Genomic DNA, 13,370 nt, shown 5'->3' with positions numbered 1-13,370 from the left:
TTGGATCTCCTTTTGATGTCACATCCAAAACATTTAGTTTTACAATAGTTTGGCATGCTAGTCCAAAGACTATACTTAGTGAGACCAATGCCCAAGGCACAGACAAGTTCTAGTACAAATGTCGATTGCAAGACAATACCAAAAATGTTTCAAGACTGGATTTGAGTCCAAGACCAGACTTGAGTCCTACAGCCCTAGCTCATAGGTTCTTTCTCCTTAATACCCTCTTCAGTAGATGGTTTATGATCATGAACAATCTGCACACAGTGTCTTATTGTTGAACTTGCAGCTTGATGTGCCATATAAGTGAAACGATGCTACTATGTCTGTTTAATCCTCTGTATTGCCAGTCTGTGGCAGAGGCAGCCTGGATAGACAATCAGAATTCATATTTTCCTTGATGGTATAACATACTAGTAGGACAGGAGGTACACTGACCAGCAGATTATTTATAAAATATGTTCCTTTTTATGTCAAGATTGTAGTGAGTGCCTGTGCAGAGCACATAATGCCCTGACAGAAACATTCTCCAACTGCCCATTCAAGGGCAGCTCAAAAAGAGCTAATGTTTCTAGCAGCTAGTCCTATTCAATGTCCTTTTCAATACATGCAAAGATGTTATGGTAGTGCTTACGTGTAATGCACTGCACAATCCACCAGAAGTTACACAAATTGATGTCCTTGTGTATTTGTGCCATGAGATGATTTAGTGTCTTGTCCTTATCCAGGCATGGGATTATGATGAGCTACATGAAAAACATTCCCTTGCTGCTTTTTGGTCTCAACATCTGCATAATTTCCATTTTATTTTGAGCATCCTGCATCACTTGATACAGCCTCTCCCAAATAATAGAAAAATATGGGTAGGGCAGGAGGTTTTCAGCTGTACTAACTGAACATCAGTTACTTTTATTTGGTCAAAAACATGCCTCAGTGTATTGTTGTGGGACTGCTCCAAAGGGAAAACCCTGAGGAATCCTCATGGAGAGCATGGGGTCGGACATGGATCTTTCACTGTTGGTCTTGGCATCACCTCCCTAGCAATAGCCACACATATCCCACACCTTGCTACAAGACCCATCCACTAGCACAATTTTTAAGAACCCCTGGAATGTCAATCAACTTGTTCCCAAAATCAGTGGATGAGTAAGCCAAAGACTAACTCTTTCCTCTATTTATGCCTTTGTACCTGGAAATGGATAGTGACAGGTGCCAGTGGATATTTGTGTATATCCTCATGCCCTCTCCACTGCCCCACCTCGCATCAGGGTTTGGTATATTGAGGGTTGGTTGCGACCTGAATGCATCAATGTGATATGTAACTCCTTGGATACTCAGAAGTATGTGGCACATCAAGAAGTATGTGGCTCCCCACAACGCCAACACATGTGCCTGGGCCACACTTCTTCACCTACAGCTGAAAAGGAGGGGTCACCTGCCCTACGCTACACCGCCAGATGATCTTCTATGAGCTGGATGGCCTTGTCCAGTGTTGCTGGCTACCTCGGCATGCTCTAAGAGCCCCAAAAGGCCTCTGCATCATTGTCTAATGTACAGCAGATTCTTTGTGTTTCCATACCCAATGAAAGTAGTGAAATGGTATGCTACTTCTCAGCTCACCATTGTAAATGGCAATCATAGGTTCTCCAGGATAGATAGAGAATAGAAGGAAGAATATACGACCCTTACTATAAAGTTTAGAAGAACATTAACAGAAAGGCAAGTGTTCCAGTATAAATATAAATATCCTATATGGATCTTGTAGCCTATGTCATATGCAATATTTATAAACTAAATATGTGGTTTAGAAACAGCATGCATGTTTCACACAAAAATTATTAAAGCTTATTATTCGTGTAGGCTATGTTAAAGAGCTACAAGGCTTGATGCTTTATATTAAAACTTTGGTATTGTAATAGATTTATAGTCTCAAATATACAGTTATAATACTGTATATATGAAAAATATATTGCTGCTTATGAAAGTGGCTGTGTAAAAACAAACAAACTAACTAAAAAAAAGCTAAAATTTCCAGTTTAACCCTTATTTAGTAAGCCACACCATATCATCGCCATCATGATTCTGATATACCAGAATTACACTAAGCTACAAAGTCTGTTGCTATTATGTTCTAACTTGTTCTAACTTGTTCTAACAAGTCATCCTGAAAAGTGTCGTAACACATCTTTATGCCAACAAAATCTGGTTTTAAAAACCACATATAGGCTTCAAAAACCACATATCAGAAGGAGAGAAGAAGGCCAAAGTGACCAAAACAACCAAAAACTTTAAGAATGTTTCGCTTGATTAAACCTCAACAAAAGACCAAACTGTGAGACTGAAAACATAAACTACATGCTTAATGTTTTGAAATGACCTCTTAGTGCTGGCAGAATAGTCACTTCTCAAGTGATTCCTTCCCCTGCTGTGCATCAGTAACATGTGCAACTTTGGTTTATATGGTCACAGCAACTTTTTATTATCCCTCCACTGCTAGATGGTAGAGGCGTTATGTTTTTGGGTTGTTTGTCCGTCCATCCATCTCATTAGTAAGAACTCAAGAACAAGTGATTCAGTGTTTGTAGGATTTAGATTGAATTATCATTGTAACCAGCAGATGAATTGATCATATTTTGGAATTGATCCTAACAGGGTCAAGCTCATAACAAGGTCAAATGTCTTCTAAATAGGTTCCTTCATGTTTGAAATATATTTTTATGTATTTATATTTGAGTATATTCAAGAGATATAAATTATTAACAAGAAGGACTAGCCTAGATGCTGTTGGCATCAAGTTTTACTTGTGGTGCTTGCAGCAATATTGAATATCTCTTTAAGCTCAAAGGATGATAAGTGTTCAGCCACATATCTTAGAAGATGTCTAAGTGGTTGGTCTCTGAGCTGATTGATAATATAAATAAATATGAGGTTTTTACAAAAATTAAGACCAGTTAACTCAAGTTCATAGTTATTTTTCTTCAGTCTTTTTCCATGAAGCTATATTTTTCTTCTCAAGCCAAAGCAGCATAGGGAGAGTAAACAAAACAGTACAGCACAAAACAAGCCAAAAAAAAAAAAAGAAAGAAAGAAAGAAAGAAAAAAAAATCAGGTGAATTACCGTAAACATTTGTCATTCCTGATGGCTGTAAAGGCTTCGCTAGTGAAGGTTTACATGTAAACAGTACAATTTATGGTTTTATGGTTACACCAGCTTGGGTAAGAAGTATATGACAGGATCTGTAATGAGCAGGTTTAACACTAGGGACAAATGCAAAGTATGAGTTGCCTAACCGCAGTATTGGATAATGACATGCTAGCCAAGTTATCCACTAAAAGGCATTGGAAAAAGCCCAAATTGCAAATACCATGGCTCAGTCTACAATAGGAAGCCTAGTAAGCTTATCCCCAATGGGCCACCACAGAGGGTACAAAATGCCTGGCTAGGCGTGCTATGGGCAGGGTGGCTGCCTTATACAAACACCCTTCAGCAACTGTAAAGGGAACATGACTTTTGCCTTGCCTGTTCCGTCTAGAATACAAGTTGCATGGTTTGATTTCTCAAGCTCAGTTAACAATAAATCACTATGTGCAAATGCACAAAATGAAAGTTATTTTTAGTGTTCAACCTACACATTAAAATTTTACGACACATACTACACTGATCGAGATTAAAACATGAATAGAAAATACAATTTGTTGTCAGTGAGATATTACTGTAGTTTGGTTATAGTCTCCTTCTCGAGTAACCCTACAGCCCAGACTTCTATTGTCAAATGTTATATCTGTGGTCATGCAGAACTGTAATTACTGTAATTTTTGAATTACAAATTATAAAATCACATATTTCCAATCATAAACCTGATGTTCCGTTTCTGAATGGATGCAGAAGATAAATCTGCTGAGATGGATGTCTTGGCTCCCTGACTGAGCTCAGTCAATGAATGATGTCTGTCTGTGGAGGCTGTGGACCACCAGAGAAGAAAAACCCAAGTTTTAATTATTTATAGACTGACAGGCACAGGAGTCTTGAACTTGGCCCTATTTCTCGTATACCTAATGATGCCATTTTGTGATTCATTCCCTGATGTGTTGAATCCAAAAGACTTGTGTGTCAGCATGGTCTTTCCTAGCCTTGGTTTTTCTGTGAACATACTGCTTTTACTATAACCAAAATAGAATCAGCTTTTCTTAGTGAAAGCAGAGTTTCCACTAGAAGTGGGTCTGAGAATAGCATGGCAAGGTAGGATTTACTGATGTGAGACAAGCTGGCTTATGTATGGCATGGACAACAAAATTTTCTGACCCCTTAGTTTTTCAGTCAAATTGTACATAATCTATTCATCATTATGGATCTCATGACAGCTGGAAACTCTTATATACTTACATTTCTTTCCTTTGTGTGTTACTGTAAGAAATATATGGTAGCACTCAATGATAGACCGACACTCACACCATCCATCCAGAAAGCCTAACACGGTTACATTAAATTCCTTTGGTGTGTGTGAAGGACAGTAGCCAATGCCAGTGACACATACCTGAACACAGACAACCTGTCTCTTGAGTCACTTCCCACCATGATGCCATTCCAATACAAGTTATTTCATTATTTGAAGCTGAATCATACCACAGGTGCATATCCCTATCAAGTGCTCTGAATTTTTATGTTCATTTATTTATCTTGATTGTCTAATCATATTATCTATTCATGCTTTTAATCTCAATAAAACTGAATTCAGCCTGAGAACAGCCAAGCTGGATCCCTTTAAGCAGAGACAACTGCTGTAATTTTTTCAGCAATCGTTCTTTTGGATGTTGGCAGATTCCCTAAATCCGTGGCAGTCGGGGGAATCAAAAGTGTGCGGTTTTCTCTAGGACTGAATTTTTGCTATGGTTCTGTCACTGGTGGATCCAGCCAAAGTGTGATATAAGCATATGTGCATAAAAATGTCTGATGTAACAGTACTTTATTAGATAATATCAAAGAGGGGACTGTTAAGCAAAGGTGTGCATGGAAAGTCTCACACGTCCCTACTATCTGCATCAGACAAACATAGTCTCATCCAACATGAAAAACATTTTATTCATACATAGCTTAGAGAGTGTAATGTACTGACAGTTTATAAGAGAATGAGGGGCCATAAAAGTGAACTAATGGTGTTAAAAACAAACAGACATGATTGAAGGTGCTAGCCTAATGTTTACATCATCTCATTCCTCACTTGAAAAGAGGCTTTAATTCTGATGCCTCAAGCAAGGTTTAGTTTTGCAGTTTGTTCTAACTGTTCATGCCGGCAGTGTTTTCACTCAGATGTGAGAGCCATGAGAAACCTTCCACAGCTCAGACAGTGATGGATGTGAGAAGAAAGCTGATCCACTCTCTTTTCATGTATGTTACTTGGCACAAGAAAACAAAAATAAAAAGGACATTTATTAGCCACAACTAGCTGTGACCAGACATTTCCAATAAGGAAATTTTAATTGATTGCAATGATTTGCCACTGCAGGAAGTGAAAACTAATGGAGAACTGAAGAAAATAATTTCATGTTCTTAGTCTTCTTAAGCAACTGAAGGATATGGGATACAAGATTTTTGAGGCACAATGGCCTATAAGACTTTGTATGAACGCTGGCAAATTTATTCCATATGCTTTTTTTCATAATTTATCCATTGTTGGCATACGCAGACCTGTGATGCCTCTGTCTTTGTCTAAGCCACTGTAGGTCCTTGTTGTGACAAAGCGCCACAGCTTCCTTTGCATTAATGGTGAAACTCTATATGTGGGAAAATGGGGATCTTCGCAATAAAGGCAGATGAGGTTTTTATGTGGTGGCCAACTTTGTGGCTCATGCACCAAGCCAGACACTACAGAGGACTAGAGGGAACAGTATGTAACAATGAGCAACTGCATGAATCACACATCATGACATGATATTAGCATTCCACAGAACCATGGCTGCCTGCTGTCTGAATTGCTTGTGCAATGTTTTGTTTGACTCTCCCAACAGCATCAAGCATCTGAGAAACATTTACCTTCTGGTTTAGGACATTTTAAGATGTCGGACACATAGTTTAATAATGAGGTACCTTATCAATTAAAAGGGCAAATCTGTTATTACTGCCTACAGTGACACAATGAATGTATGCATGCATGGATGGGTTAAAGTTTTTTGAGACCCTTCCATGCTGTACTATCATAAAAAACTATTGTGAAAGCTTTAACCAACAATTCATGTGACCTTTCTGTAACAAATATTAACCCATATAATAGAAGACCAAGTGTCAATGTCTTCTATGTTTTTGCTTGTCACTTTAGAGTTTAGGAAGACATTACAACAATAGCCTTTTGGTCCCTGAAAACCATTTTGGGATCTTTCTAAACAGACATGAATAAACAAAGCCAAAAGTTACACAGTCAAGTGAAGTCAGCTCTGCCACGAGAAAAAAAAGTGAGTGAAAAAACTGCCTCATTCATCTAAAAGGATGAACAGAACATGAACAGCTTTTCTCTAGAGGGGCCATGTAAAGGCTGAAGTGACCACAAAAGATGCAAGAGACTCTTAAGGCCTATCATCAACTGAACCAGTGCTGGAAGAGTGGTGTCACGATCACCTAAGTGGAATAAGCATCTCCATGCTGTTTCCAAGCCTCTCAGTCTTCTTGTCCCTCTCTCCCACACAGAGACACATATGCAATTGGTTTGTTAAAAGAAAAAAAAAAAAAAACAGGAGAATCTTTCGTAATGCAAAATTAGGTCAGAAAACCACTTGAGGCAAATTAAATTTCCAGAGAACTGGGCCCCAGGGTTCAGCCTGTGATCATTGGGCATTGTTAAGCAGATGCCAGAGTGCCACTTACCCACAATCATGCCATGCTCAAAACGTTTAATGATGTCAAACGAGTTGTGGATGTTTCCCTCTTGAATGTCATAGACGATCTCTGGGGAATCCACATGTGAATAGTGGGATGGAGTTATGGATCTCAGGAAAACAATTTCTGGCAAGAGAAACAAGAATTAAGAGGAATAAAAAAAGGCACTGAAAATGGAAAGTCCTTGTGTCTCAGACTGAAAGTCATTGTTTTTGGTGATAAAGAATTATATCATTTCTCATGAAAGTATTTGAAATAGTGTACCTTCTGGTTTAGTGAACTCTCTAAAAGTTGGCAGAGAGATGACAGTGTGTGAGACAGAGTGAACAGGGTCCAGCACACAGGTGATATCATTGGGTTGACAGGACTTTATACAACGGATGATGTCAGAGCGATCAACCCTTGGTCTGCTGAAAAGAAGAAGGAAATGTCTTAAAAGTGCTTAAACCAAGTGCTGATCTAGTACACATTCTTATTCTTTATGACAATGCTATTGAGCAGAATGCCACAGCACAGATTTTGAGCAGATGATTAAATGAACAACAATGGGATGCCTTCCAGGACAACTAACCACAGATCCCGATGCCCAGCAGGCAAGTGAAATGTCTACTATAAAAATATTATCTAAACAAATACAGTGGGCATTCTTAAAATGGGACTTGCATTTTAGCCAATCATGTTTTGGGGTTAGGAATTAGAATAGAATCACACAAGAGGCCAAAAATCACACCAGGAAAGAGACTAGGTGGTCAAGTTTCCTGTTAGCCACTCATAGTTTTGGTGCATTTCTCCTTACAGGGTGAAGTTCTGACACTGATCTAAAGCCTGTTCAAGAAAATATTTGGTTTTGTGGAGCAGACCCAGCTTCATATCCAATAGTCTCGTGTAGAATTTATGGGCAGAGGGAGTTGAGTCTTTGGAGACTCTGACTAGACGACTCCCATGTTTCAGCAGGCCTGTGCAATAGATTTATTTAAGACGTTGTTTGTGTCACAGGATAATCAGAAGCAGCTCTGGTAATAAGCCAGAATGATGTCCAGGAAAAGGGTTTTGTTGCATCATTATTTCCCCCATGCCATATAAGTTCTTTCACTCATGCATTTGGCTCATTAAGCATTTCAGGGGAAGACATCAGCTCAGGTCATTTCTTGATTATTGTATTTGCTTATTGAGAGGATAAAACTGAACTTACGTTAACACATGTACACTGAGAAGTTTGCTAAATATCATTATACATGTCCCACTCTTGTTTCTGTCTTAATAAGAAAACCCACCTTAACCCTTTTATGTATGGTTAGCGATTTAAAAAAAAAAGTATGAGCTCCTTCATCCAGATACTTGTGCACTCATATATGAGCTAATCTAATATTTCAGTGTGGGTACCAGCAATACACTTTCTTAGACAAAGAGTGTTCATTGGATTCCTTTGCCAAGTACTGTTAAATAATTTCATTCTATTTGAGAACAACAGTAAGACACAATTAAAACATCTATGTCTATTTGGCCTCTAACTGAAACACAAAAGAATACACAGTGGTGTTAGGGCTGAGATTAGTTAACCTTCCATCACTGCTTTCTTTCATCGGGATGCAGAAGCTGCAGCTAAACCTCAAGGCCTGGATTGGGTTACAGGCGTTCTTTCATGCTGAGAGGGGAGAAGCCCCTGACAGAAAAAGTCAAGCCACCACTGGGCATGGACTTGTAATTAGCAATTAGCGGGTGGGTCCACGTTTTGCTTAGATCAGAGCCAAAACCACAAAATGTTCTCCTCACCCATAATAACTCGCCTTGTGCACGGCACGCACAGAAGACAACTCGTGGAACTCGTGGCAAGCATTACGATTGACCATAGACTGGATTTACAAGGACATAAAGACCTGAACTGAACTCCTACTTTTAAGTTAACATCTTGGATAACGTCAAAACTGACATGATTCTAATTATGCCTCATAATCATACAGGAGGTGGTCTCAAGATACACTTGAGAAGGAAACCATTTTTTTTTTTAATGTCAGACCCTATGGTCAAACACAAGATCCTTTTTTCTCTGGTAATTATTATTTATAGTCAGCATGTTGATAAAGCCCCAACACAAACTCTGAAGCCCATCATTCTTGGTGCACAGTGGTGATGCTGCTGCACCACAAATTTTGCAGACCACCATCCAGAGCCCAGTCCCATAATTCACTGTCAGAAAGTAAGTAGCACACATCCATGCTTTTTTTTAAATCTATACTTTAAGCTTGTGCTCTGCCTGATATTGAGAGCATGAGCATCCTCGTACTCAAATTAATTTGAGTGTTAATTCGATTTATCGCATTAAAAATACTGCTATATTCAAAATAGAATAGTAAATCAGCCTACTACGAAAACCCCAAACAGGTAGTTATTTCAGGAACACTTGTTTGAATGTCTTTTAAATGAATTAAAGTATGAAAACATACCACTTACACATTTTCATTTTGTTATGCTGTAGAAAAAAAAATAGAAAAGAGACGAAAAATTGTATGACATTTCCTTATGAATGGATGACAGTATTTTGTTTTTCCAAAAGCTCCATCTAGTGGCTCCAAATTATAAACACAAAGAAAAAAAGAATGGCAATTTAATGACATTGTGCAGATTTTAAACAAAACTGCTCATAAAATATTCACTTACGACACTGGCTGGACAAAGACACAGATTCTATTCTTGACTACTCATGTGGGAAAAAAGCCTTTTACGGATGGGGAATATTAAATTTTTTTTCAATACTAATTTCTATAGGTGCCAATAATTGTAAAATGTTTTGGAGAAATGTATATTTCTTATGTTACTCATTTATAATGATGTATTTTTAAAGTTTTATTTCAAGACATTATTTTATGAATAAGTGTACCTAACTGAAGGTTAGATGCCTCTCACAAGATCAAGAACAAGATCAAGATAACGAACAAGATATTTAAAATACTCAAGGAACTTGAAGTAATCTTGGAAGTCCCATTTGAAATACAGCCATATGAAACTGATAATAATTAAGATTATTATCAGGTGATCCCAGCTCTAAAACCACCCATCTTCTGATACACCCCCTACTCATGCATTACATGAATATCAAAAATCTGTTTAAAAACCCATATAAAGTATTTTTGATTGAACCAAATCTGAGGAGACTCTGTAATTGATGATGCCTACACAAATTAAGTTTACTAATAACAATACCAGCAAATGCAATATGTTTATTTAGCAAATCATTAATTAAAACATTATTGTATTATTGTATTCTTTCTAGATAGGCAGAAACAATGAATAAAAAAGGTTTCCTAAGGATTAGTAATCAGTTTATCATCTTGGAAAGGGACTGAATTGATAAGGTCTTCTTCAGTTACAAACACCCGTATTTTGAAAAGGTAGGTGCTGAGACTCCCGAAGCGCCACAGTTTCATTTCCAGTAAGATTTCAAAGTCCTGAGGCACAGTAATTGGCTTCTGAACAACAATGACACCTCCATTCTCTAGCCTTTCTGCTGCAAAGTAGCCTGCCTGGTTTCCATCCACTATGGCCACCTGCAGATTGTCCCCAAGCACATTGTTGGAGGGGCCCATGCGGAAGATGTTGGTGGGTACAGGGATGTTGGTGGGAAAAGTGAGGTGGTAGTAGGTTATTCTCACAGGCAAGGCCAGGCATTCACTAGTCTCATTGCAAGGCAAGCGTTCACAGCGACTGCAAATGGGACACAGAGAGATGGAGGGAAGGAGATGAAAGAAGGAAATGTTAGGTTGATGCAGTGCTTGACATGCGGTGAAGGTAAGGAGTGGCAAACATATGGTGTAAACAGAGCCATCATGATTATCGCCCTTTCTTTGAAGGCAGAGGTCTTACTTAATATATAATGTAAACAGTGTAATACAGCTTACATTTACAGTGCACTTTAAATGTCTATATGGTGCATTGCTCCCAGATTTTTTTAAACCTTGTTAGTGGTTTTTTAGTGTGAAAACAAACCTCTTGCTGCCAGCTTCTATCTTTCAAAGCTTAAAAAATATAGGCTAAATTTGGCAGTTGCAAATGTTAGGCATGAGGATTTAAGCCATTATTACTCTATTGCATGCAGTGTTTCAGTGAGAAAGATGCCCACAGAATTGCACTGCGCCCACCCATCAAACATATTTGTAATTTCTCCAACATTTTGTCACGGGCAGTCATCTGATGTCATTTTATAATAAATCCATTGTACTTACAGTCAGGTCCATAAGTATGTGGACAGTGACACAATCTTAACTGTGTAATTTTGCCTCTGTACACCACTATAATTCATAATCTGAAATGAAACAATCAAGATGTGATTGAAGTGTAGACTTTCAGCTTTAATTCAATAGGTTTAACAAAAATATTGCATTAACCGTTTAGGAATTACAGCCATTTTTTACAGAATCCCTCCATTTTCATAGACTCAAAAGTAATTGGACAAACTAACAATCATAAATATTAGGGTTATTTATTTTTTTATTTTAGACTGCCTGAAGTCTGGAACCCATGGACATCACCAAATGCTGAGTTTCATCCCTTGAGATGCTTTGCCAGGCCTTTACTGCAGCCGCTTTCTGTTGCTGCATGTTTGTGGGTCTTTTTGCCTTCAGTTTTGTCTTCAGTAAGTGAAATGCATGCTCAGTTGGGTAGAGGTCAGGTGACCGTCTCGGCCATTTAAGAAGCTCTTGGGTTGCTTTCATGGTACGTTTTGGGTCATTATCCATTATTTGTACTATGAAGCACCATTCTATCAGTTTTGCTGCATTTGACTGAATCTGAGCAGAAAGTATAGCTCTATACACTTCAGAATTCCTCTTGCTACTTCTGTCATCAGTCACATCATCAATAAACACTGGTGACTCAGTTCCATTGGCAGACATACATGCCCATGCCATAACACTTCCTCCACATGTTTGACAGATGATGTGGTATACTTTGGATCATGAGCCCTTACTTTCCTTCTCCACACTTTTCTCTTGCATCTTGCATCAGAGCTGGTCAGGCTTTTTTTTAGAGTTTTTTTTTTTTTTTTTTAGCAAAGTCTAACCTACCTTTTCTGTTCTTGAGTGTTACCAGTGGTTTGCATCTTGATAAAAACCATCTGTATTCATATTCATGAAGGCGTCTCTTGATTGTAGACTTTGACAATGATATGCCTACTTCCTACAGAGTGTTCTTGACTTGGCTAGATGTTGTGAAGGGGTTTTTCTTCAACAAGGAAAAAATTCTGCAATCATCCACTTGTCTTCCGTGGGCTTCTAGGCCTTTTGGTGTTGCTGAGCTCACCAGTGCATTCCTTCTTTTTAAGAATGTACCAGATTGATGATTTGGCCACACCTATAGTTTCTGGTATCTCTCTGATAGGTCTGTTTTGTTTTTTCAACCTAATGATGGCCTCCTTCACTTGCATCGACACCTCTTTGGACCACATATTGAGAGTTCCCATGAACCTTAATTTGTCATGAAATAATGAGGAAACAGGCCACACCTGGCCATGAAACTGATTATCAGTCAATTGTCCAAAACTTTTGAGCCTGTGAAAATGGACGGACTGTGTAAAAATGGCTGTAATTCCTAAACAGTTAATGCAATATTTTAAACCCCTTGAATTAAAGCTGAAAGTCTACATTTCAATCACATCTTGATTGCTTCATTTCAAATCCATTGTGCTGGTGTACAGAGGCAAAATTATGAAAATTGTGACACTGGCCAAATACTTATGGACCTGATTGTATATCTAGTATAAATCTATTATACTTACGTTTCACCTGAGCGCCTGTAGTTGGGGGGACACTCGAAATTCAGGCATCTGAATCCTCCTTGAACATTAAAGCAGCTCTCCGTCTCTGAGCAAGTGTGTGTCCCTGTCACACACTCATCAATGTCTACTCATGAGAAAGACAATAGACAATATTAATAGACTTGTAAGCTCTTCTTCATGGTTGAGTTCAGTGGTTGTCCATTTTGCATTTCAGGACACATACTAAGCACAGATTAGCAGTGGTCTACTTGTTGATCTAATACACAAATCTCACAAAATCAGAGTGAAATGGTTTACAATATTTAAAAAAGTGAATGGCTTCCAAAAGTTAATAACGTATTATAGAGTAAAATCATCTGTAGACAATTTGGTTTGTACCTTGGCAGCTGCGTCCATTAGGGGCAAGTGTGTAGCCTTTAGTGGGGCATGAGCAATGGAAGCTGCCTGGTGTGTTGTGGCAACGGTAGGAACAGATGTGCCCTCCAGTGGGCAAAGCACACTCATCAATGTCTGAGGAAAGAGAAAGCATGTCAGTTACATTCATCCTTTTAAAATGTAAAAAAAAAATTCATTTACTGTACCTACCTTCACACGTTGCTCCATCCACGTCACTCAGTTGGTAGCCTCGGCGGCAGTAGCACTGGTAGGAGCCGTAAACATTGGCACACTCTTGACTGCAGGGATTGCTCTCACATTCATTGAGGTCTGAATGTCAGCCAGCCAGAGGGTGAG

At 38.5% G+C, this 13,370-nt stretch overlaps 1 protein-coding gene across 4 annotated transcripts in view; it reads right to left on the bottom strand.

The window, feature by feature from the left end:
• Positions 1–13,370, bottom strand: part of fbln1 (fibulin 1) — a 28,084-nt gene that overhangs the window by 4,388 nt on the left and 10,326 nt on the right. For 2 of the 4 annotated variants that reach the window (XM_034307511.2, XM_026919782.3), the window contains 5 exons: positions 13,224–13,343; positions 13,017–13,148; positions 12,639–12,762; positions 7,133–7,278; positions 6,857–6,994 (listed from right to left, as the gene is read on the bottom strand). In XM_034307511.2, the coding sequence (XP_034163402.2) occupies positions 6,857–6,994; positions 7,133–7,278; positions 12,639–12,762; positions 13,017–13,148; positions 13,224–13,343 (660 nt within the window). Of the gene's footprint in view, positions 1–6,856; positions 6,995–7,132; positions 7,279–10,066; positions 10,571–12,638; positions 12,763–13,016; positions 13,149–13,223; positions 13,344–13,370 lie in introns of those variants that run through there. The other 2 variants (XM_026919783.3, XM_026919784.3) reach the window with 2 other exon arrangements.

This window comes from Pangasianodon hypophthalmus, chromosome 9 (genome assembly GCF_027358585.1).
Source record: "Pangasianodon hypophthalmus isolate fPanHyp1 chromosome 9, fPanHyp1.pri, whole genome shotgun sequence".
NCBI classification, from domain to species: Eukaryota; Metazoa; Chordata; class Actinopteri; order Siluriformes; family Pangasiidae; genus Pangasianodon; species Pangasianodon hypophthalmus.
Note: the sequence above shows the minus strand (reverse complement) of the source record. Positions and strands in the feature narration are given on the sequence as shown.